Below are 27,550 nucleotides of genomic sequence, written 5' to 3'. Positions count from 1 at the left end.
CTGAGTCTTACACAAAAATGGACATCTACAACTAATTGGATAAGAAATATTAATTTTGCTTTTAATATGTCCCAAGAGTTGAAATCTGTTTGTTTTCTAGTGAAACAATTTATCCTATATGGTTATCCTGTATTAAAAAATCCCACATTCTGTCACAATGCCCACAATGCTGGTATTATTTCTGTTTTTGTACTTTAAGTAAAGAATATACTGTACACCACAACTGTATTAGTTTTTGGTTTTGAAATTATCACATATTTTATAGCAGTTGTTAGCAACACAATTCAACTCAAGGTTTCGTTTAGCTTAAAGTTAAAAAGGTACAATCAGTAGTTTTTTTAGGTTATTTAACACAAAAAAAAAGATATTGCACTCATAAATATACATTTATTAGTGTGTAATTACATCCTCCAAAAAACCTGATGCATTCTCATAAACTTATAAATTAGTCCATTAAATACACAAAGGAGCGGAAAATGTCATGTTGACCTGCTATTTCAAATACAGTAGTCTAGATGGACATTGTCATTTTGCCTAATTGCGTTTTATGTATGTGGTTAGAGATCAGCCACATATGTAGTAAGCTAAAGGTGGAGGAGTAGAGAGCTTGCAGGAAATTTTTTATTTCTGTCTGCACCTTCAGATTAAATATATGAAGGATTATACATATGGTTTATCATCGGAGAAGGGGTCTCCTTCATCAAAGAAGTGAAAACATGAAGGGAAATGACAACACCACCAGCATCTGAATAAAACATCATCCTTGTCGATAAACATGATTATTTATTTCTGATATTGACACAGTTACTCACAGACATGTGATCATCCCGTTTCCAGACAGCTGACAACAAGCCAGCTAAACAACGACAGCATGTTATAAGCTAACATTATCCAAGCTTGAATGTCCTAAAAAATTCACATTAGCTCTGACAGTTTAAACTCTCATACAATGTGAAAATGCAATTATTTGCTATGTGTAAAGGTCCAACAATGTTAGATCCACTTCAAAGAAAGTTTCACTAACGCCGGCTAACAGCAGCTAACTGTGCCTAACAGCAGCAAGAACAGCTGATCTTACTGACAGAAAGGGTCAGGATATTCATCACAACTCACCTCAGTATTGCTGTCATCGGTCAGAAGTGAGCTTCACTGACTCATATCAACATGTATCGGACTCATTTGACAAAGTTTTAAAGCCTCTTCCAGAGTAACTACACATGGATACATAGGTCAGCTGAGGTAAACAGTGGACTGACAGCCTATGATCACTACAGATGAACGGCAGCCAGAGCTGTTTGTCAGCACGCACCGTAGAACTCAGTTACCTGCAAACCTACTGAAATCTAGTGGTGAGATTTTATAGAACATGTTTCATGTTCTGACAGAAATTTCAGTATTTTTATTGAAAAATGAAACCACAATTAAAAAACTGCATTTTTAGGGCATTTGCTAGTTTCAGAAGACTAAACAAAAAATTTAAAATACCTTAAATCCTTGCAATTTTCTCCTCCAGCCATGGGTGAGGATGTTGTTTTGCCTGGACTCAAAGGTCTAGGATCTTTGTTTTCGTCAGGTTTCAGTAGTGTAGTTTCTCTGCACTCCTCTACCCGTAGTTCTCCTTCTCCATCACCGTGGCTACTGCCAGTGTCTGGTTTATAGGTGAAGATAATGGTTGGTTTCTGGGTGGGATCTTCTGCTTTTGCCTCGGTGAACCAGTGCTGATTTTGAGCTGGTGGTGGTGGCAGCATGTGAATGACTGTTCCATCAAGCCCGACAAGCTTGCCCTTCTCCTTCTCTTTCTCCAGCTTCTCCCTCTGCTCGTCCTCGTCTTTCCGCCTACGAAAAAAGCTCTTGAAGGAGATCCAGCGTTTAGGTTTGGAGCTTTCTGCTAAAATACGTCTCCCTTCCCCTCCAGGACTCGCGTCACCTTCGCCAGGTCGCACTGGTGAACTGGAGGCAGAGCTCTTGGTCCAGTTTCCAAAATGTCTCTGGAGTATGTTAGAAGCATGATAAGGAGAGGATGTAGATCTTGGAGGAGGGAAGGGGGCAGTGGGCTCAGACTGGGGGCTTGAGAGTGGGGCAGCAGCAGAGGCACTCTGAGACTTAGACAAAACTTTTGAGGGTGTGTCTTTCTTTAACTTGGAAAGACAGCCATCAGTTGGGGAAAAGAGAGACTTGGGCCGAAGAAGGGTCTCCTTAATGGCATCAGGTGGGAGGGCATATAGCTCCTCGGAATTAAAAGTTTTGGCTTGTGCTGATGGGGACTCCGGAGGAGATTGAGGAGGCTGGATGGAGGCCACAATCTGTGAAAGCACAGCACTGGCTTCCTCCCTATGGCTTACAGCTGTCCCAGAAGATAAAGCTAAGCTTGTATTATCATCTTTATTGCAAGCAGCATCTCCACCTGTCTTATAAGTGTGTGTAACAATACTGGCAGTAGTGCTGGCTGCAGGTAAGTTTGCATTTGCAGTAATGGCAGGATTGGCAGGAGGATTTGTTGATGTAGTGGGTGAGAATGCCCCACTTGTGGAGCCCATTACAGTGCTTGCCACAGTGCAAGAGTCTGTAGTGGTTCTAGGTTGTAGATTTGGTGCTTTTGACACTGCTTCAAGTGGAACCTTTGTCTCTTCAAAGGAGGCTCGCTCTGATGTTCCTCTACCAGAGAGAGTTTTCTCTGTTGAGGCGGACTGGACACTCTCAGAGGATCCAATCTCTTCATAAGTATGGCTGGCTACCCTATTACCCATCCCTTTTGTCTGTGGTAGCTCCCCACTGAGTCCCAGAAAGCTCTTATACACAGCTAGGTTATCATATGCACTTGGATTAATAACAATAGGTACCTTGACAGCATTCTTGGCACTGCGGGCATAAGCAGGCTCATCTCGGATAATAATGGGAAAAGGAGGCATGCCTGCATTATTGAAACTGTTAAACTTGATCTCTGATAAATTGGGGGATTTCACAGGTACAGTTCGAGAAGAAGACAGCCCAGCAATGGGAGAAGTGGGAGCTGACTTGTGACTGCAGTGCTGAGTGGTCAGGGCGGAGACAGGATTATTCCCAACGCCTGAATCTATTTTAGGTATCTTTTGGCGAGGGCTTGTGCTTGATGTCCACACTTCTTGGTAACGTATGCTGCCAATCTTCTTTTGGGATGAACCTGACAGAGCAAAGGAAGTAGGTGATGTTGGCATCACAGGAGAAGACACAGATATTGGGGACGTTGGAGCTAGGGGCTGGGCTGAAGGAGCGCTACTAGATGTCGTAGGGCTTGAAGGCATCGATTGGTTTTTGGGTTTTTGAGAAGAATCTGGAATCTGTTCATCTTTATTGGCCATGGATGCTGAGACATCTACTACAGTGTAAGGCTTACAGATCAATGACTTTTCCAAATTTACTACACGGTATGGTTTAGCTTGCTCCTCTGTGGGACTAAAACTTATAGTGACTGGTTGACCAGGAAGCGCTTGGGGCATTGGCATCCCTTCTCTGCCATCCTGATCCTCTAATCTGATAGCCAGGACAGCCTTGTGAGTTTCAGCTACCTTTAGTGGACTCAGTGCCCTGTTGATGGGTTCTTTTTTTGGAGGAGAAGTGCAGGTGATAGGTGGCTTACAAAATGTGGGCGAATGCAAGCCATTTCGAAGGACACAGTTAGCACTGCTACCACTGCTTGATGTTGTTCGAGAATCCTCCGGTATTGAGGACGATGATTCAGGAGAAGTGGCAGACTCAGAATTTGACAGGAAGCCGCTGCCTTGCATATCATGAGGTCCGTAGGAAATGAGCCCTCCATTGGAATCCACGGAAGGGTAGCCATTTAAGATCTCATCATAGCTATCATCATAGTCCACCGCACAAATTCGCTGTAGTGAGCGGTTGCGAAGCGGCACAGTATTCCACTTTTTCCCCGCAGCAAAGGGAACAGGAGACAACGTGGCAGCACGGAAATTAGCAAATCGTGGTTGTCCTCGCATACGGATTTCCATTGCGAGCAACTCTTCATCGCTTTCATCCCAGCTCTCGTGCTCTTCATCATCATCCCTTTCAGTGTCTTCCTCATCATCATCTTCATCCTCGTCATCTTCACTTTCACTTGTAAAGTCCGGATAACAAAAGCGACCACCTTCTGTGCTGATGATCTTGGTACGGTCGCTCAGGGATACTCGTTTTTGAGCAGTGCTCCCAACCCCACCACCACCACCACCACCACTACTACTACTACTTCCCATAGCCAGACAGCTTGAAGCTGGTATGCCTCTTTCTAAGGATCGTCGGTATGAACTACTGATCCGACCCCAAAACAAGTCCTTTGAGCCAGAAAGTTGCGTGGGACTAGAACCAGGGCCCAAACCAGCAATCTCTTTAAGCACATCTGTCAATCCACTGTTGTTATTTCCACTAGGTGTCCTCGGGCTAAGTGGTCCATAACCCTCAATCTCATCATTGTCATCCTCTCCTTCATTGTTGTTGCTGGGCCCACCAGGTCTTTTGCGGTTCAGTCCATTGCGATTCCAGACTGTGAAGGCTGATGTTTTCCCCTGCTCTATTACATTTGGTGGTTGCTGGAGATTGCCATCTGAATCAAGTCCTGCAGAGGAGCAGGGCAGCATCATAGTGGGCTTAACAGCGATGGTTGGCTTCTTGGCCACAGGTGGACGGAAGTGTCCTGAGCGAGCAGACCCACTGCCAGTCCGCTGGGAGTTGGTGGTGGTATGGTTAGGGTTGGGTCTGGCACCAGCAGCTGGAAGGTTCTGTTGCTGGGATGTTTGAGGCCTTTGCTCAGAAAGAGGCTTCCCTCCACTACTCTGAGCTAGACAGTGCAAACTCTTTGGTTTAAAGCAGTTCTTGCACTCGCCTGGTTTCCACACGTGCTCTGTGAAGGTGCTGCAGGCCGACATGGCTGCGGGTCCAATAAGTCAGCCCTTTAGGTCAGTGGACAGGAAATCCCTCCATGAAGCTCCAAACTACAGGGAGTATCTGTAGATGAATAATGATTGAAACTATTCAAACGTGGAGGACCTCAGACCTGAAAAACACAACAGGAGAGAAAAGAATACATTAAACTTAGTTCAGTTAGTTGTACATTTAGATTTATTCATGCAACACTGGTAACATTGACTTAACTAAGGTAAAGAGTAGGATGAGGCAGAAAGGCAGAAGCAAAAACAAAACAAAAAATAATCATCTGTGGGAGGGAGAGAATGATTCAGAAAGGCAGTATTTCAATTTCTCCATTAGGTGGCAAACTTTCTCTACTAAGTCAGTCCATCCTACAGGGAGCTGATCTGTTTTCTAACCCAAAATGGTCCTATAAGACTCAGAAAGGCAAGGGGCAGAAGCGGTGGGAACTGAAACAGGTTATTTCTGTATTATTATGGACTGTTTGAGTCAAGCTTAAGTAAAATGAAGTCACTGATGTTACTGAATCAAAACCCAAAATCCTATGAACTTTTACTCAGATGGAAAATGTGATTCAGCAGAGTTCACACATGATCAGTGTGACCAGTGGCTCTGGTGATACATCCATCCTTCCATTTTCTTCTGCTTATCCAATTCAGGGGTGAAAGGGGGGTGGGGCCTATCCCAGCTTCACAAGGCGAGAGATGGGGTACACCCTGGAGAGGTTGCCTATCTGTCATAGGGCCAACACAAGAGAGAGACAACCATTCACTCTCACATTCACACCTATTCACAATTTAGGTTTACCAACTAACTGAACCTCATGCATGTTTTTGGACTGTGGGATGAAGTCTGAGTGCGCAGAAAGAACCCACACAGGAAAAACGGGGAGAACATGCAAACTCCACACAGAAAAGCCCCAGACTGGACTTGGCCAGGACCTTTTTGCTGTGAGGGAACAGTTCTAACCGCTTTACTATTTGCAGCGCTTCTTCCAATACATATTCACATAAAATTTGATGACAATGAGGGAAGACTGAAGGCTATGGAAAATGCGTTATCAGGCCAGTGAGTGATTTGCACTTAACTGTCAACATTTGATGTTTCACTGCTGAAAATTAGACTGAAATCCACAAAATATCAAAGTGTAAAGCCTCAAGGCAAAACCAAGTAAAAATAAAAATATACAAGAAACCCAAGAAGATACATAGTTGATAGACTTTGGGGTGTGACTGAAACTTATTTTCAAAATAAGCATTCAATAAGACACCTCAGCCTGTTCAATATTAAATCACCTGTTGAAACTGGGTCATTTAATATTCTCTTCACACTGGACTGAATGCAAACAACCAAAGACCTGAAAACTGGCACCGAACCACACAGTTATTCTTTTAAGTAAAATAAACTCTAAAAACAATGGCTTCACTTAAAAAAAACAACCCACTTAAAAAAAAAAAAGATCAGTGGTGAAAAATCCACACCATTCAATCTGTAAAATGACAAAGGCTGACATTTAAAAACTCTGGTTATCAGCACCAGTCCAATTATCCGGTCATATTTATATACTTTTGTAATTATACAACGCGAACAAAAAGTACCAGAGTGATAAAGTCCCTACCCTAGTTGTTTACTAAATACATTCAAAGAAGGAAAGATGGGATTAAACATTTTTCTGGAACCCTTGTTATATTCGGTTAAGCCCCACTTCAATGCAAATCATGAATCTAATGGAGGAAGAAAGACAAAGGAAAAGCCATTAGCATTTAGATGTGCTTTATCCTGATTGACCAGTCCAGTTTCTCACAGCCAATTATAACAAGCTCTGAAATACCACATTAACATCAAATCCATGGATAATAAGTGAAGTGTAACTCAAATAGCCAATTAAATTCAAGCTCAGTCCATGTTTAAATATTACACAGGAATGGTAGGTTACATAATCTGACACAGTTTATGCACCATTTCTAAAACTGGCCTGCCATCAACAGATTATTTTCAAGGATAAAACAAAACAAAACAAAACAAAACAAAACAGGTAACTACAAGAGAAGGTGCATAAAAAAATCAATAACAGGCAATGAATTTAGTTCTGACCTTTTGAACTTGCTACCCTTACTTAACAGTGTAAGTAGGTAGTGTGATTTATCTGACATGGTCTGCAAGTTGACTGTGAAACCTTAAAAAATATGCTATTAAGACACACCTGAGCATGATCTAAGAAAAAACAATTTGAGTTTTGGCTTTCATATCCATATTGATGTACATTTGTGTTAAAAATACAGCTATTACTAATGCTGAACTATGGATGAAGGTTTAGTTCCACAGCCTGCTTCACCTTGGCACTGCTGATATGAACAGGATTGTGTGTCTTTGCAATTTTTCTTGCAGGAAATAACACGCAGACCTGCAACTGGTCTTCACTACAGTCCTTGATGATGATGATGATGATGATGATGATGATGATGATGATGATGATGATGATGATAATAATGGGGAATCTTTTGTTTTTTAAACCATGGAAATCAATCAATATAGTTTGAAGCCCCCTCAGCCAGCAACACCTGATTACGTGTTGTTTTCTAAACCAATATTATGTCTTTGGCTGGGATTTAGGAGCTTATTCAGCTTTGCTTGACATAAGGGGTCCACCAATGGACTATTTTAAAACACTTAGGCTGGTCTCACAAGTGAATATGCTTTATAGGTAAAAAGACATCTGAACACAGATTTTGAGATGCCTTTTATTTGGGACTGAATGTTTTTTTTAAGGCAACCAAATAAAAATCATGCAGACATTCTACAATGACCACCTGTGCAACTTAAAATGCAATATTAACAGAACAATGTTAAGAGAACCTTGGCTTTTCTTCTCTTCTGTCAGTTTATCACAAAAGCATTAGCAAATTAATATTTACCTAATTAAATATTTGAGTATTTTGCATTTTTATGACCGAACTTAGCAGTTAACCAAATAAAGCTGTGGGATGACTCATAGCAGAGCTGATATCAGCAGGGTTAGGTGAATCATGGACGTCAGGTCCTGTACGGAAGGATGTTACAATGACAACACCCCGCCCAGGGCCAGACACAATAAAAGAGGAACTCCTGAATCAAACTCTGCTGACCGAGTCACATTGGGCGGGAGAAGATTTATCCTGTTACACCGAACAGGCTACATCCACACAGGAAACAGTGGCTGTAATTTACACAATATTATTCCAAAGCTGTCACAGTGTGACACGTAGGCACTGTGGCAGACTTTCAAAAAGTAACTTTCTAAAGCCCAAGAAAGCCCAGTGTGTCTGTGAAAGGACCATAATAGTATTTCTGCTCGTTTACAGTGATGGCACGTATCATTGTTTTGTCCAATTCTGACCCTTATACTACCTAAAGGACAACATTATTAGGACTTTGTTTTTTCACATGTGCTTTTAAAAATCAAAAGGACGCTTGCCTTATCTTTAAAGGAGAGCCCAAACACCCCACACAGGAAGGTTATTCATGCCACTGGCATTCACCACTCACAGGTTGTTGCCATACATGAGGGTGGGAATGTAGATCGAACAGTAAATCAACAGCTTCACTTTCATACTTAGACCAGTACAGCATCCGCAATACTGCAGATACTGCACCAATCCGCCTGCCACTCTTCCACTCCCTTCTTCCCTCACTTGTGAACAAAACCCTGAGGCACTTGAGATCCTCCAGCAACTCATTCCCTACCCTGATTTAGCATGCCACTCTTTTCAGACTCAGAACCATGGCCTCAGACTCAGAGGTGCCACTTCTCATCCTAGCTGCTTTACAACTGGCTGCAAACTGCCACAGTGCAAACTGTAGGTCATTGCTCCATGAACATCCACAAGATCCTGAGACTTAAGGATCTCACTTTTGTCAACAATGCTTTGCATACTGAGAAAATGTGGCTGTTTTTAATAAGATGTAGACCAGGCAGACTTTGTAAGTGCATTATTTCTTCCCTGACAGACAGCAGATGGAGGGGAGAAAGCGAGCAGTTTTCTGTGGAAATCAGGAAAAAAGACTCCTTGTTGTGTTTATTGACTCCAAATCAGCTTGATGGAATTATGAGCAGCAGCTACCAGGGTGCTTTCTAATAAGATAGTTCACTTTTCATTGCTGCCATATTTCTGATCACACTTGTGAGAACTGGGAAATATCCGATATTTAATGCACCACATCCACAAATCCACCAGTAGAAACCACCCGTGATGGTTGTGACAGCATATTTTACTTTTCTCTTCTCCCTCATTAAAATTCTGCTGCTGTTTGATTTGATTTTCAAATCCTGTGAAAGTGGGAGCTAATATGACACTGCACCCAGCAACAAGTAAAACATAGTTGTATGTTATAGATTTTTTCCAAGCAAAACTACTTCCACAATGTAACTTACAAGACCTCCCACCACCTACTGCAGCACACTGCAACACTTTTGGTCAAAACCCTTAAAATTTACTATAAATGTAACACTAACAGTAACGGATTATTTACATTTAATGATCAGAGCATCTGCAATAATAAATCAAACCGCTGTCAAGAAGCCTTCCTCTAAACCGTTCGCTCATTTTCATCATAAATAAAAGCTGATGCACAAGGACAAAAACTATAATGAAAAGTATTGACTCCTTCATCAACGAGTAAAAACGAGATGAAAATATTCTGGAGAGATGAGATCCAATCAGAACTGATTAAGTTTTGTAGAAAGGCGGGAAGAGTTTGATCCAATCAGAATTAATCTCCTTGTTTAGTAATGTTGGAGCAACACATTTCAGCAGCCCTCTGGAAACAGTAGAGCTAGCTCCCACACGTGTTTCTCATGAATACGTAACATGTTAACACTTAGGAAGAAAAGACAAGTCAAGGGAAAATAATACTTAAACCAATTAGAGCAACGTTCCCCAGTAAAAACAGGAGGAAATTTTTACACTTTATATTTTAGTCAACCGAATCAACTTTAGGTTTGGCCGACAACAATCTTATATTCTATAATGTTTAACTGACTAAAACCAAAAGACCTTAGATGCCAAAACTAAATGACATTTTTGACAAAAGTCAAATTTAAAATTTGCTTTTAGAATTAACACTGGAAAAAAGAAAGACTGGACCGATAACATCAAGAACACATAATAAGTATTAACAAGTCTTTGCAGATATTTGAGAATAGGGGATGAAATAATCAAATATGTAGGTACCAGGACAATCTAGGACAACCCAGGACAAATGAAGCCCCGGATGACTTCTCTTATACCAATTAATCTTTTCATAAACCACGAAAAGCAGCTCACACAGCTCAACGTGAGGGACACAGTCATTAAAATATAATACATCCGACTTGATGCAGAAAGAAAGAGAAAACCTTTGTGAAACAAGAAATCCCTCTGGCTTATGCAATCGACTTTGTCTCAACATTAACATGATCCTAAATGCAGTTCTCCTTTTTTTGCAGTAAAAGTGTTCCTACTTATGGCCATCAGCCAAATTATAGACATCTATTTTTGTGTTGCTTTCATTATGTAACAGATCTTACGCAACACAGCGGAAATGTGATGAATAACAATACAGCAAATTGGATTCAATACTAATAAAAAACAATGATAAACAGACATTTTGCTCACTAACACAGGAATGCTTCCCCCCCCTCGCTTAGTTTGGGATTATTTTATCATAGACATTGCTTTATTGATGCCATCTTTGTGCTTTTCTACTATCTGAATCAGCAGCATTTCCATTAGTGTGGACAGTCGTATTTTCTCTTTCTTAGGAGCTGCTTTTCCATTTATCCAGAATAAAGGAAATAACCACCTTTTCTACCAAACATAAATACTGATTAATAAACACAATTTATCTACAGTCTACTGCTGTCTACTCAGTTATTCTCCCCCATCTTGTGTTTTTGTTTATCACCGACTTTCCTTTCATGCATATTTGATGAGGCCAAGGCATTAGTGACAATTTAAACAGATCCCTTTATGTCAGTAAAGACAGATAATACAGGTAATGAAATGCTCTTCATCAAAATTGTAATGGCATCCTAGAAAATTAGATTTTTTTGTGCCTAGAAAGATAAGTGCACAATCAACATAAAGTTGAGACATCTTCCATCTCTAACAAATTGCCACAAGGACACGGGACATCCCTCACTGCTTGTTCGAAATTTGGTTACAGCATAATGAAAATGTTGCCATTTAATGAAGTAGCAATGAATGAAGGAAATCTGGCTAATCTATAGGATGTCTTCATGACTAATTTCATTAGCATAGTTATCAAACAGAACCAAGCATTTCATTAGGAATTTTAAACCAGCAACTCAAACTGGAATTGGAGCACGGTGTGGGTGGGTACAAGCTAGAGCCGGGTGTTATGTGCTGTCTCAGCTCAGCAGAAAACTTTGTCTGCTGTACGACTGTTATTTTGTTTTGGAAACGGTCACTTACATGTGTCAACCTACTGTTCCCTGCTTCACAAATTATCTGTTGGCACCACATATTGCAGCCACTATTACTATGTCTGTAATCTACCAGTTGCCTGCCACTTCCAATGAAACTCAGAAGCGCACTCGGGTCACCTTTTCAAAGAATTTAGGATTCACTGTGAACTGCACATCAGCTTATATTGCAATGATTTGGAAATCACTTAAATCTTATTTTCACTTCTAAATGGCACAGATGCAACATCACATGTTGAAACTGATTTTTTTTTATTGTTTTAGCAAAATTATATGAATTTACTTTATATCTACATTTCACACAGTGTCCCAAATTTTCTGGAAAGGATTTGAGGTTGTGTTACATGTAAATAGAGAATAGATTATTACATAATTACATAGGGAAATATGTGTTTGAGCCAAATCCCCAAATCAAACTCAGATAATGCTCTTTGTGTCTTATAATTATCTTATAATTATGTTACATCTCATAAGAATTATAATGTTTGTTGTGTATGAGCAGCTGCCCCAAAGTCTCCTCTCCACTCATTTCCAAAAGCTCTTCTGTCTCATCTGCATTTCTTCCTCCTCCAGTCTTTTCCCTCGCGAAGTTTTTTTTCTTTGTTGTTTTGTCTTTTTCCCTGTGGCTCAAAATTTTCCCACTCTCTTTTCTCCCTACCCACTCTCTTCTTATTCAGGCCGTTTACTGAAGGCTTTCTTTTTTTCCCACTGTTGCTTTGTCTTCTGAGATATGTAAATCTGCCTCTCTCCTGCCCCGCTTTATTTCAAACAGCACTTCAAGCAGAAGCTGTGAGACTTAAATTATGCAAACCACCACCACCAAACACCAGAGCTACAAGGTGTCCCACAGGCAATCACACCATACAACCCATTGCCAACAAAGACACCTTTACACTTTTACTGTGAACACCAACAACATACCATGACTTGCATGTTAACCCCAAATCTGTGACAAAATGATTATGCATTCACTTGGTGAAAACTACATCTGTGATTACATAACATGTTTTGATCCTTGACTCCACCTGTCCACATGTCTGGAACAAGATGCTGAACACCAAATTACTCCAACTTGGAAGGCCACCAATTTGCTAGAGAGATGCAATGTGCTTTGAACCTATGTGTTAATGTGTGTCAAACTCAAGAGCCAGAAACAAGCAGTCCTGTCCAACTATGAGCCTTTTTATTTACATGCATTTTATTTTCAACCAAAACTATTGCAATCTATAGATCAGTTCCACACTGAGTGATTTACCGAGGGACTAATGATTATTTTCAATATTGACTGACATCTGTGATTTAGGAGAAACGTGAACATACTGTACTGTAAAAAACAACAACAACAAAAAACACGTTGAGCTACCCCTGATTTCTTTACATTTTGACTTTCGGGTCATTTTTTTAAAGTGGTCTTTCTGAAACCCTTTCAAAGGTTTTGTTTGGACATTGGCTGCTTTTTTACTCACTTTCAGTCCAATCCTTGTACTTAACAATTTTCAGACTGAGAGATGCATCTGGCTCTGCAGATGAATCAACTGTCTGCTGAAGCCTCATCAAAAATTGTCCCCATGGAAGGGTGGCTGTCAAGAAGCCCTTCTTAAAGAAGGGAAACACGAGGTATGCCAAATTACATATGAACAGGACTGAAAATCAGTGGTGACAGGTTTTATGGAGTGACGAATCCAAACTAGAAATTTCTGGTTCAAATTGTTGTTAATGCAAGGGCAGGAGAGAGCTGCAATAGTGAGTATCTACAATCATCAGTAAAACAGGATGTGTCATGGCTTGGGGATGTATTTCAGCCAGTGGTGTTGGGGATCTCAGCAAAACTGACAGAATTATGAAGACAGAAAAACACAGTCTGATTTGGACCCACCATGCAATACCATCTGCAAAGTGTCTGGTAAAGTGACCTCAACCACACACAAAAAACAAGACTGCCTTCAACACACAATGAAACAGTACCAGTCATGGATTGGCCTCTCCAGAACCCAGACCTCAACGTTATTCAGGTAGTGTGGGATCATCTTGAGTGGAACAAAAGGCAGCCAACATCCAAAGAAAAGCTTTAAATGTCCTTCAAGAAGCCTGGAGAACTATTCCTGAAGATTAAAGAAATTATAAGAAATCTTTCCTGAGAGAGTTCTCAGGCTGTGTTGAATGCTAAAGGTGGTCAAACCAAATATTGACTTTCAAGGTCATTAGAAATGTACAAACTCTGTGTTTGCCTTATATACTATATAAACAATAAATATGTTTGCAAAGGACTCATTAAATTACTGCAGCCATTTCCCATTTTCTAACAAAATATAAAGAAACAGGGGAGACTCAAGACTTTTTTCACAGTACTGTAACATGATGCGACTCAACCATTCTTCTTGCTCAACAAAAAGGTTGCACAATGTGAATCATGGCTAAGAGCAACAGATAAACAACAAACAAAAGCCTCATTAACAAGCCTATTGTCCAGTGAAAATAACGCCAAGCAAACAAATGATATTTAAGAGTATTAGTTCACAACAATGAAGATTTAAAATTTCCACAGCTTACTCTACACTATGCAGATCCCTGAAGACAACAGACAATGTAGAAGTCAGCTAGATTTCTGAAAAAACAAAACAAAACAAAAAACACTTCTGTAACGCAATGGTCCAATGGCAGAAGCAACTAGGATGAACAAGGATTCACTTGCATCAGCTCACCTACACACACTCTGAAGGATAAGACAGGGATTCACAAACACCCCCACACACAATCAAAAAGGAGTGGAGGGACAGCTGCCAAAAAATGTAAGCAAATATGATCCAAGGTCACAGCAATTTCAGTTTCTTTATAAAAGAAATGTTTTTTATACAGTCTGTCAGAAAATGTAAAAGCTACATAAGGAAATGCATTGTGGGGCTTTTTGTTAATTTTTTTGTGGTACACAATCCAAATCTTAGCCTAATTAAGACTCGTGTGTTTCTTTTAATTGTTATTATTTTGTCCACCATGTAAAGTTGACTTCATCTCAAAGGGACTTGTGCTGTCAGTGATTCCTGTCAGCGAGTAGGCCGCAAGACAGTATATCGAAATCTGACAGCTCTATGAAGACAGCCGTGGCTGCTGTCATAATGAGCATTCACAAGACAAAAAGCACACACGCACACACACACTCCCATGCCTAAATGCATAATTCAATCCCATATACCCACAAAAATGTAGAAACTTCGGTGGTGCCACTTGTGGCTTTCTCTCAATGACAAAAATCTGAAAACAACAAACTACTCATACCGATGATAAACATCAAACAAACCAACAAAGCTTTGTGTCATTAAAAACAAAGACAGTCAAATAAGATGAGGACTTTGAGGGCAGGTTTCTGCTTTACCCCTCTTTTTAAAAAAAAAAATTTCCCCAATCAAATCAGTGCAGGGTAGCCGTTCATATGAGATGCAGTGCTGAGTGACCGATGATCTGTGACCATCTGCTCCTCATTTGATAGCAGCAAACACTGTCTGGTTTTGTGCCAGGCGAGATATCACACAGCACCTGCTGCTTGGTGCCACTACCACCAAGTCACAAGCCCCCGTGGGACTGCCAAGTGAGACCCAGATTTGTACTGGGATAAGAATAACTTCTCTAGAGGGTCTGGTGGGATATAACTTTATTTACTGAAATCTACTCTAGGAATGCCTAAAACACTCATCTCAATGTGCGGCCATTTAAAAAACAAAAAAACAAAAGAAGAATAGTTCAAGGAGTCAGTTAAATATGCAGCAAAGCAACACAGATGTTAGCAAAAAGATGAAAATTGATTAGAAAGAAAACCTCTCTCTGGGACTCCTACTTCTTACACTTGAAAGCCCATTTTTTAAACTCCTATCTCACCACATCTCCCCATATTTTTTTTTTTATTCACCCAATACACCTGAGGCTTCCCTCATCATTGCCCTCCATCAGTCACAGCTGAGTGAACTGACGCACCAGAGATATACTCATTCTAAAGAAGATAAAGCATGTGGGACCTGTCGGAGGCAGCCTGCAAGGATGTCACTATGTGTTTAGCAACCAGTACATCTAAACCAGAATGGAGCCCAACCAGCCCAACCTCATCGCTCTTCCTGTTACCACCTGCTTGATCCTGACTAAGGTAGACACTGGTGTCTAGTTGTGTGGCTGGGCTAGCTGAAGAGAAGAGGATGCAACAATTCTGTCTGTCTGAATGTGAGACAATAAGATAGAAAACCTACTGTTTGTTAGGAGAACAGTTTAATTTGATAACATTTATGTTGAACTAAAATATAACCAATGATATATCAGCAAGTTTGAATGCAGTCTGTAGGCAAAAGTACATAGGCTCTGGGCTCTGGTTAGAATCAGTGGTTTGTTTGATTCATGACAAGATAAAATACTGCCAGAGGTCTTTCAACAAAAACCCTTGTGGGTAGAGAATGTAGAGAATCCATTTTCTTAAAGATATTTTGCCTCAATTTAAAATGTATTTCTTGCCATTTTCTTCACTGCTAATTCAATATATGCTTTTGATAATACATCATTACATCATCCTGTACTGGAGGCAATAATGCTGTTGCTTTTTATTCCTCAGACAGAGGTTTGAGGAATTCCGACCTCTGTTCATACCTGGGATGACGACCAAATATCAAACTAAGGGTAGATGATTTATACAAACGAAAACAGAATCCACCCATTCAAAGACTGAGCAAAGCATTCCAGACATCTTTCTTCCCAGTAACACTTTCCACTTCCTCCTGGGGGATCCTGAGGCGTTCGAAGGCCAGATGAGATATATAATCTCTCCAGCGAGTTCTGGGTGTACCCTGGGGTCTCCTTCCAGTTGGACGACTGAGACCTTTCAACACCGAGCAGCAGCTCTACTCCGATATCCCTTTGGATATCTGAGCTCCTCACCCTATCTCTAAGGCAGAGCCGAGCCACGTTATGGAGGAAACTCATTTCAGTCCCTTGTATTTGTGCCCTTGCTGTCTCAGTCATTACCCAGATCTCATGACTCGGGGTAAAAGCTGGTACATAGATGCATTGGCAAATCAAGTTTTTCATGCCTTTCAGCTTCATCACAAGAGTGGATGAGATGTCTGCATTAATGCTGACACTGCATCAATCTGCCAAGTCAAACTCACGCTTTGCCATTCCCATCACTCATGAGTAAGATCCAAAAATAGTTAAACTCCCTCACTTGAGCCAGCCTGTCTCCTATGCTTACTAAAAGATCACACAGTAGACGTTTTACTTTAGGGTCACATTTTTACGTTACTTTTACTGTGATTTAAAATGTATAGTTAGTAGTTTAACCACTAAAATCTACTTCTTTTTTTCAGTATTGCTTTGCTGAACACTTGTAATACAAAGAAGCGTAATATATTTCACTTGATAGTTACTTTGTTCCCCTAACTTAAAATTTGCTTCTAGAAAATAGTTCAAAGAAAGATTGTCCCAAACCAAAACAGAGAAAGGGAAGAACATAATGTTTCTTATTTTTTGATTGTGTGAAAGCCTCACAGATTCAGAGCTTTCAGACCAGTCACACCTATGTTCACACTGCAGCTCTCAATGCTCAATTCCGATTTTTTGATCAAATCCGATTTTTTTTGTCTGGTTGTTCACACTACAAATAAAATGTGACAGCAAACACGCTCTAGTGTGAACGGTTCACGGCCCTCAAAGCGGCCCACATGCGCAAAAGAAGACGTCACACACAACGCGCTCTGTTTACGGAAGTAAAAATGGTGGCTACAGAGCTAGTAGGTGTTGTTGCAGCAGTTTATCAATTTCTGCACAGTCGTAACCGACAGACAGAAGGACACTGAGAAAAAAAGAGAGCCTGCGCTTTAACAATGGCCTTGTTTGGAGCAGTGGCTGCTACCTCCTTTCTCGTTTGTCTTTTGCAGCACTGATAATTGCCATCTGTCTTGTGTCAATGATGTAAAAGATGGATTTAATGCGACATGACCATTCAAACAGCAGTCGCTTTCTGAAACATCAGATATGTATCGGATTCAGTACCACATACGAAAGTGACCCAGGTCGGATTTGAAAATATCGGATTTGTGCTGTTCAAACTGTCATACCATGATCGGATATGGGTCGCATAGGTTTGATGCGCTTTTGCCTGCAGTGTGAACGTAGCCTTAGATTTCAAATAAACATATAGCAGGAGAATTTTTACCTTACGGGTAAGAAACAATGTGACTGAAAACTTACCACCAACACAAATGTAAAGATCTACCTCATATTGTTATATCGTTCAATTGCAAAGTTTTCATACATTTAAAGAATATCATGTACAGATAGGGCAATCTGTTGAGTCAAAAAAGGCTTAATTTGGGGATATGGAGACACAGAGAGCCACATAGTAGTGTGACTGTTAAAAAACAGACAAAACAGTCAAAGATGTGAAACCATGAGCACTGAATGGAATAAGAGAGGAAGCGCTTGAGATGTAGAGAAGCAAGGCACCAAAACCACAAGCAGGAAACTCGTGTTAAATTTCTAAATCAGATTCTGCTACACTTACCTCTCCACGGAGAGGCAATGTTTTTCCCTTGAGAAAAGTCAGAATACTGAGGACAGGAGCTCATTTCCCACCCAGAGCACGTTTATTGAGAGGGAGTGGGAGCTCGCTGAGCCTGCTACATAATAGCAGAATAACCAAGGCTGAAAGCTGAAGCCATGAGGAGATGGGATATAGGATTTTCTGCTGCTTTATGGCAGAGGGCTTGAATGATAAGACAGCCGTAGCAGTGGGATAGACAAGAGCAGAATAGATATGAAATAGGGATGGAACTGCAGAGCTCGATGCCAGGAAGTGTGAGAAATCAGGGCACGCTGTTGTTTGTTAAGCCGAGAAAAAGTCGTCGTCTTCTACCACAAGTTCATTAGAGAAGAAAACCACTGTCATATATTCTTTGAGTGCTACATCAAAAGCTTTCAAGATGTTATTTTGGAGGGAAGGAAAATAGGCCACGAAGCACACAGAGCATTACTGTTAGTGATGCTGCAGTTAGCCGATGTCAGTTTTTACCAGGCTTCGTGTTTTCAGGGGCCCATCAACCAGCCAGCTGCAAGGACAAAAAGCTTTGTAATATGACTTATTTCTTGAGGTCAGAGATGGCTGACAAATTAAAGAAAAAATGTGAAACGCGGGAATCAGGTGACTCAGTTTTGCTGTGTTTGGGAGTGGTTTGTTCATTCACAGGGCACAAAGAGTCACTGAATGTTTTGATAAGAAATGACGATGAAAATGACATGAATCATACGTTATGTTTTGAGGAAATGATCAGCCAAAACACAACTGCATGTCTATGGGAAACTTTAGGCCACCATGTTAGACACCACTCTCACAACATAAATCATCAAATAAAAGAATATTTCTTTTGGAGAAATGGTGTTTTATCACTCCCTCAGAGCTCTAGAGACTTAAGGAGTCATCACTAAGGATCACTGAAGCAGAACTTGATGGATCAACACTTTATATTGATTTTCCTTTTCTTCGAGATCCATCGGAGATGAGTCCCTGGAACTCTACTGGAGGGATAATGACTTCCCCAACATTAGTAGTTGGCTCTTCGGCTGCCTTTTGCCAGATGTTGAAGTTTTTAAGTTTATGAGTTCAAAACCAGTTGGTTTTTCATGATGCTTTAATTGCACTAGCCTGGCAACTGCTAGACTGTTGGAGCTGTACCAATATTATTTTTTCTCCTTGACAAACGTACACATCTATTCTCTGGATCTCTTTGTTTCAGTCTTTGTTTCAACCAGTGTAAAGCTAACCTGCCAAAAACGTTTTGCGGTATTGTACTGAAATCTGCTATTATTAGGCAGCTAACATATAAACTGACACATTCAGTCCTACAGTCCTGCAAATGGGAAACTTTATTGGTTGGTTCTTGTATAAATAATTTTGACAGTTTATCATGAGCTATATTAAACATGTCCGTTTGGTGTACAGATAGTGAAAGTAATGGTTCTGAGCAGCAGTTTCAGCACATTGATGAAGGGCCTTCAAAGAGCAGCAAATGAAGTTCGGGCTTCACTTATTGCCTCCTTTCCTCAGATTTTCTCTGCTCATCCAGGGATTTAAAGTGATGCCCTTCAAGCATTTCTCAGAGTTATCTAAGTACTGGCTCCTTAAATAACAGTAGTATCCAAGACTAATTTATTCACTTAGTTAAGGGTGCTGCTGCTATGTAATGAGTCTCTTTCTCTACAATTATCTTTGGTTAAAAAATATAGAACAAAAAAAAAAAAAATTACATTGCAGGCCCACTAATATGGATTCATGTTACTTCTGTGGCAACAGTAGTTTAAGCCGTGTCCCTGTAGGTGTAGATGAGCATGCACACAAGTGTTGGTACATGGCAGCCTTGTTCCAATTTCTCAAGGAAGCCCACTCCAAGTTATGGCTGACTAGCTCCCCAGTTCTGACCAAATTTCAGCTCGTTTCCAGCAATGTGATGCTGCCAAAATGACTTCACAGTCCGTCTCTCCAGTTTCAAGGAGTTTTTCCCAGAAGCATGCCTCTCATTAGCTGCCCAATTGAACTTGTGTCCTAAGTACAGTCAACCATTCATTTTACTGCACAAGTGAGATGCAATTTTTCACCTCTCTTTGTTAACTTAAAAATCAGCTTCAGTCCTCATTACATCTCCTCTGGCATTAATGAGCTGAAATAAACATTAATGATCTCATTGGAAATGGAGGAGTTCCATAGAAGCATCAGTAATATCACTAGCTGGATCTTACAGTGTCTTTATGAGGGATGTTTATGTTCACAAGTACTGACTCCAACAAGGCAGGTCGAACAAAAAGATGGATTTTCACAGCGACTGGTGAATCCCATTAAAAAGACACAAGTTTCACATAAAAGGATGAATGGCCGAACATTAAAAGCAACCAGTTTAGGATTTATTAGCTAAAAAGATTTATGTGTCTTAAGTGCACTAATTTGGTTACACACCAGTAAGAGATAAATCATTCAACTGATGTTGACATGACCTGCAGAGCAGGCAACAGGGAGAAAACAGCCACTAAGAAAATACAACTCAGACACAGCTAAGTAAAACAAAGCTCAATTACAGGCTTAACTATAAGAGTTATGTTCCAACAAATGAGCAGTACTGAGAGACATGGTATGTAACCTACAGAATGTTCAATAGTCACTTTCACAATGCAAACAAGTTACAGAGCCAACAATATGCAGACCACCAAGGAAGCCAGACAACAGAAAGGAGCAGAGAGGAAGCACAGGCCTCAGTTTATCCACATAATTTCAACCGCAGCTTTATCACAACTGATCTGGAATACCAGCAAATTTAACATCCCGTGACTGCCTTTCATCCTTTATGATTTACTGCAGCATTGAAGATGAACGTTAATGAATGTAAATATAAATTTGACAGTCAAGAAATAACATTATTCTAGGTAACTGCAGACAATGGAAGTGTTAACATAAATCATAACACAAAACATTTAAAAAAACCTTGCATGAAAAAAGGCTGATATTGCCTTTTATCCAACCCTCGCATGAGAGAGAACGAAACAGCAACATGGAAAAGATCACAAACAGGATGACGCCAACGGAAGACGTGAAAAACAGGTGATTTACATCTAACAGCATTACTGCGTTGTTGAATATATGAAAACCCTGTTTTTACATGTGTCAAATGCAAAAACACTTACACAGGCAAAACATAGACAAAACACTAAGACTCACTGGGTGACAAACAACCGTACTGAACTCTACGTAAAAATATTGTGTACGGTGCAATGATTAACGTTTAAAGGGAAATGAATGGCTTTTACTGTGCATCTCCTTTATGGGATTCACAATGCATCAAGGCCCCATTCATGTGGATGTAACTCAAGATGGACTGAGTGTAATGGACTGAGTCCACTTGTAATGTACTAAGCGGCCAGACGGCTCACTCTCTCTGAATTTTGCAGCTGCTACTCTGTGTTTGTGTGAAACTGTCTGCTGCAGCTGGTCTGCTCGCATGAAGACACGTCGAGTTGGTGAGGCACTCACACAGCTTTGAAAGAGTGACAATAACAATGTGTATAAATAACACAGATACTGATCCTGAAGCTGCAACCTGCAGGGATGTGTATGTGTGTGTGGGGAGGATGATAATAATAAAAATTAAAAACAAAAATCCAGTTTCTCTAATGGCCACTTGAAGCTGAATGACCAACTTCAACAATGTAAAATAACATGTTTACTGCCTTGTACAGAAAACTGTTTTGGTCTTTACAGCCAATAATAACTCCATAACAACTCATCCAAAGCCACATCCACCTGGTTACCGTTAAGACCTAAAATTAGGGGCGTGGCTACTTTGAGTGACGGCTGACAATTTACGAGCTCATCCATGAAGTAGCAAAGCTGAGGATTTAGTGTACTAGTATTATTTCACCCACAATCTCTTATTAGCAACTATCTGTGAGTGGTTAGCTTGTTAGTTTTGATACCTTAGCACTCCACACTTTGATTCAAACATTGGCTTTACGTTCAGCTTTTAGACACAGTCTGTGTGTGATCCTAGACTAGACTGCGACAGTGCCATGCCTCTAGCCTAATGAGTTGTGGCATCGGCAACAATCAGCGAGACTCAAGCTTCCACTGGGATTTTGTTGTTTTTTTTGTTTTATGCTGGAAAAACAGACAGTTGTCTCTGTGTTTCACAGATGTATCTCAGCTTTAAATAAATGGTAGGACACAATCAGGTATTTTTGTGTGTTCTTTGACATAATAAACATTATGCAAGAAGGAGAAAAACTGCAACAAGAACTTGCATTTTCAAATCATTAATTGTGAAAACTCCATCTCTAAGAACATGACTTACTTGCAATGTGAGCACACATTTTATTTGAAAATTTACTCAGGAGTTTCTTCAAGGCTAAAGTCTTCACCAGACAGTAAACATGGGCCACATGAGCCCTTTAGTGGTAGGTGCTGACAAATAGATGTGAGCAGTGTGACAAGTTCACCTCATTATGAGCTCATCTCCCATTGCTTACTTAGTGACAGATTTGACTAGGAACAGTCGATGCAAAACGAAATGACAGTGTCAAAACAAAGTCCTCACTGCAAGTAGCAAGGCTCAGTCATTATCTCTTAGCAGTTCCAACTGTCTCAAGTCTCAGTTGCTGTTGTTTACCTTCAATATAGCCACTGGTGACAGGACTAAAGTATTCCAAGTTAGCTGTCAATGTCAGCAGGTTGCTTTTCTATAACAAACGTTTGATTGTTCCCCCCCCCAAATAAAGCACAATTTTTCTGATTCTTGTATAACTATTTTTATATTTTTAATTTATAACTACTAATTATTTTTTGTAATTTTTTTGTTCCTATGGGAAAAAGTCAAAACACTGACAATGAAAATTGTAAATCAGTGCATTAATCACACTGGAATATTAGTCAATTGGTTTCCCATTACATGTAATATGTTGAAATCTGTAGAAAACTGAAACAAACAGACAGACCCTAACCCCCCTCCCCTAACCCTAACCCCAATTTCCTTCGGGGTCAACCTTCAGGATCAATAAAGTTTTATTGAATTGAATAAATTGAGGAGAGAAAAGCAATATAAAAAAACAAGCAAACAAGCCAAAAAAGCAAAAGCACAAGACAAAAAGACAGAAAAGGAGACAAAAAAACAAAAGGGGAGAAGAAAAAGAATGAAGCCAACAACATTCCTGTGCAGTGTTTAGTATTGTGCAAGCTCTGGGAGAGTAGCTGCAGTCTGGCCTGGGAAAGAGCCACTGCAGGTCCCCTTGGGAGACCAACCCGCTGGCCTCCAGACAAACACCAGTGGAGTGGCAGAGCAGACATAGCCAGATGTGTGGGAGTGCACAATACAAACAAAAAGAACACATGCATTTAATGGCACACACACACAAATATACACCCACATCGACTAAATTCTACTGTAAATAAATAAAGCTGAGGGGTTTTTTTTCTTTTAAAATGAAAGAGGGAATCATAAAAAAAACATGAAGACGATTAGCTATTTGGAAATTGTTAAACAGAAGTAAAATTAATTGTACAAGAAAGCTGCTGATTATCATAAAAGCTGTGAAAAAATAAATAATGACTCAGAACAGCCAGACCAGCAGGAAGCTGCTATGTACATACAAATCTGCAGCACATGAAGCTTACATAGAAGATGCACTGTAACTGTTTTATTCTAATGCACTAGGGCCAAATAAATATTAATTAATGTTGTTAAACGTTATGTGTTCATGTTATGTGCTTCAAGTAGAATACAGAATGGATACACGCCCGTAACCATCTACCAAACCATCTAAAACTAATAGCATTAACTTCAGTAAGTCATTAAACATGGTTTGTTAATATAGATACGGATGCTTAGTTGTACTTCCAGAACTTCTACCTGATCACATGAATTCTGAATTGGAAAAATTCTTCTTAGCTTATGGAAAAATTCAGCAGTATGAATTTTGTATGCAAGTTCCATATGAGATTCATACTATTGCATTTCTCTGTATAATCCCAGTGGAGGCAAAACTATAGAGGACAATGAAAAATAAGTTTGTCTCATTGACTTTTCACTTGTGCTCATCAACAATTAGACATGTTTTTATATTTAGCTTTGTTTAATCAACGTCTACAGGCCAGCTGAGACTGAAAAGGTACAAAAGTTTTAACTTACATTTCACATACTGCTTCTACAAAAAATACACAAAAATTAAAGCCTGAATCAGTTGCACACAAGCGTAACACTGCAGCTGATTTCTATTAACACAAAAATCCGTTGTAGGTCTATAAATAACAAGCGTCGCATTGGATGATTTCTCCGTTTCACCCACACTGCCACACCGACACGCACATATTCTCTCATACTCACTCACACTCTCCACACTCTGGTGTAAAACTGACACAGTTATTAGCCAGGGGCAGGCTGGTGATGACTGTGGAGAGCTCATGAAGGCTTTCTTTCCCCCTCTGACTAACATGCCCCGCCTGCTTCCACTACCTCTACCATGTGAAACAGAGGCTTGTTGGCACCAGGAAGCAGTGAGGGTAGTATCGTGCTGAGAGCTGGATATCCCTCGGGTGCTAGTGGGGAGTGCGGTGAACAGCAATCTGTTGGGATCACAGCAAATTCTTTTGGCTTCAAGACTGTAACATCACACTTACACATGCTTGCTAAAAGTGCCTTCAATAGTTGCAGCGTTTTGTGGCAAGGCGAGCAGTGAGAGGCAGACAGGCAGCCACACAGCCCCTCCCTGGCTAGCAGGTGAACTCATTTGCAGTAGCACAACTATGGAGTTTTATTTGTGTCAAAATAGGCGCAGGAGACAAAACACAATAATGAACAAATCATTTCACAGCCGCAGGTATTCAAATTCAACAACCTGCACGCGTAAAACTCAGCACAGCTCAGCACAAAGACGCATCACACATTCGAGGGTGTGCTGTGGCAGATTCACACTCACGCAGGCGACTCTAATCTCAAAGCTGAATTCTGCTTGCTCGACTCAATCTGACTTTTGGTAGCTTGGAGGGCAGAGTCCAAAGGAAGAAGGGCTTAATGTGATTGGTGGCTTTCAAAGCAGTCACACTGCAAGCTCAGTGATTGACAGGTTCAATTTACAGTGTTAAACCAAGTTACACTGCAGAAGCAAATTCAGTGCTATTTTAACCCGTAGAAGAATCCATCAGATATTACCACTGCTACACAGCAACTATCACTGGATTACCTTGGTGCTGCAAAAATCTTGAGGATTCGAAGCCAAGTTCTGCAGCCTCTACCCCCCTGCCCCATTACTCTGTTAGAAAACTCTGAAACTAGTAAGAAATTTTGAAATCAGATCAGTAAAGCTTTCATTTCAACAACACTGAAGCATTACAGTTATCATAAATGTTAACTGGGCCTGCACACATTAACATTAGCTGTGTAAGTATTAGTAATTACCCATTAGAAATAACCATCTAAGTTATCAATAAGAAAGCAACTATAGGCCAATAATAAACAGGCAGCATTAATGTGGGCGCTAGGCAGCAAATGTCATCAGTCCTGCTCACTCACTGTTGTACCTCTCTCCTGATTTTCAGTCTAGTTCTCAGTCTTTTCTACCAGTTTCCCTTCCTTTAAAAATGCTTTTTGACAGCCACCCTTCCACTTCTGAGGCTGCATTGAACAGTAGCTGGCTCAACCGAAGGGCCAGATTCATCTCTCAGGTCCTGTCCACATCTTTCCTGGATTTTTTCCTGTTTCTCGTTGATATGGCTTTCAGATACTGTTGATCTGCTGTAGGTATTTTTTAGGCCTGGAACTTCTTCTGCTCTCCACCTGTCCAGTTTCCTCAATTTAAAAAAAAACAAAAAAACAAAAACAAAGACTGCACAGTATGCCGAGATACACCAAGTTATTGATAGTTTCAGTAAATCTTTGGGACCTTGTTGGCATAAAAATGCTGTTTTATACCTGTCAAACTGTGTTCTCTGACATTTTTCATAGATTAAACAACAGAAATGGGAATCAATCTATTTTAGTGACAGGCTGGTAGTAACAAAGGATACAAACTGGTTCTTTGGTTGTCTGTTATGTGTAGACAAAACAGTCAGGTGCTATTGCTCACGACCACTTTCAAAAAATTATAAGAACGACTGAATCATTGGAAGACAAATATAAAGTGAGGGATGCCATCAAAGCTTCTAGAGAGTACTGTATGTCCTTTTCAACTGCTTTCAAAAGCAGCTAGATGTTATACGCAATACATGTGTTAAACTCTTTCTGTGGGGTCCCCATTAAAAAAACACAGTAATTAATAATAACTAACTAAATATTCTGGTGATACAATTGCGTGAGACAAATAATGTATATACAGCAAAGTATTAACAAAAAAGGAGGAAGATCTAAAAAAGCTTACATAAAGCACATATACATTACATGTATGTAAAATGCAGCACTGATTAAAAATGGTTACTCTTGCACAACATGCCTATCCAGACTTTAGTCTTTCTGGAGGACAAGCATTTCCATGTATAGGCTGAATATATAGGAAGCCCCAAGACACAGAAACAGCCTCAAGACAGAACTGAAGCTCCTGAAAAAAACGTGTCCTACTTTCTTCAAAGAACAATTGCCTGTTTCTTCTACAGCGCTCAACTCTGGGAGAAATGAGAAGTGGGGGACAGATTTGATAACAGCTCCCAATTACCATCAATAAAAGAAACTGTGTTTCTTTGAGTGAAGAAATTCTCCCTCTCTCTTCCCATGGTGGTTTTGGACTGTGTTAGGCTGATGGTAATGGGGGCCAGGCTTATTTCACTAATGATTTAACCATGCCTTTGTCTGTTTCTCTGCCTGCTAACTGTGTCCTCTGGAGGATGGCTATGCTAATCCAAAAATCTGGCTTCAGTTTAGAAAGCACTCACAGCTGTTTTCATGTGTTGTGTGAAATCAGGGAGTATTTTTGAAAAGGTGACAGACATTGGTGCAGAAAATAAATAAATAAATAAAAAAATCAGGAAAGTAAAAGTTAGAGAAAGAAAAGAGAAAAATATATCTCTGATCAATTTTATCATTTTCAACATTTTCTAGCTTTTGAGGGACAGAGACCTTCGTTTTTTGCAATGTGAGCAATAATCTCTTTCTGTAGCTTTGAGGATGGTGATAAGGCGCGGGCCAAGAAATGATGCTGGCATCTAGAGCTTGGAAGAAAATACCACATCATCCAATTAAACTGAACATAACACCATCCCTGCTCTCAACTGCCAAGTGCAAAACAAACTAACAGCAGCAGAAACTAATGGACGCTGGAGAAGGCGAAGGCATCAAGAGAGGGCTAATGCCATCCTTTGCCACTTGCTTGTCCAGGTAAAATGCACACAGGAAAAAGACAAGAAGATCCCTATGGGTGGAAAGTTTTGAAAGAGACAGTCTGTGTTTGCTTTGTACAACACCTTTGCCTTCGCCTGAACAAGCATTTCCTCCCCTTTGCTTCCTCCAACCAGCCACAAATAGTTTGAATTGGTGCAGTGTGTGAAATTAAGCCTGACGGGTCTCATTAGCAAAAGCCAGTCAGTATTTTTTTCCCCTTGGCATAGCTGAGATTTGGAAAAAGTGTCATTTCAGCAGCAATACTGGAATTTTTGCATTTGCCACATGATTCACTTTTTCTAAGCAGATTTAGGAA

The 27,550-nt window shown here is 40.2% G+C and overlaps 1 protein-coding gene across 5 annotated transcripts in view; it reads right to left on the bottom strand.

Moving 5' to 3' along the window:
• peak1 (pseudopodium-enriched atypical kinase 1) overlaps nt 1–27,550 on the bottom strand; it is a 106,688-nt gene that overhangs the window by 26,902 nt on the left and 52,236 nt on the right. For all 5 annotated transcript variants that reach the window (XM_025908551.1, XM_013272786.3, XM_005453105.4 and 2 more), the window contains one exon: nt 1,486–5,029. In XM_025908551.1, the coding sequence (XP_025764336.1) occupies nt 1,486–4,901 (3,416 nt within the window). In that variant the 5' untranslated portion in view covers nt 4,902–5,029. The remainder of the gene's footprint in view (nt 1–1,485; nt 5,030–27,550) is intronic.

Source organism: Oreochromis niloticus, linkage group LG7 (assembly GCF_001858045.2).
Source record: "Oreochromis niloticus isolate F11D_XX linkage group LG7, O_niloticus_UMD_NMBU, whole genome shotgun sequence".
NCBI lineage: Eukaryota > Metazoa > Chordata > Actinopteri > Cichliformes > Cichlidae > Oreochromis > Oreochromis niloticus.
The sequence above is the reverse complement of the archived record's forward strand: the minus strand, read 5'-3'. Positions and strand labels throughout refer to the sequence as shown.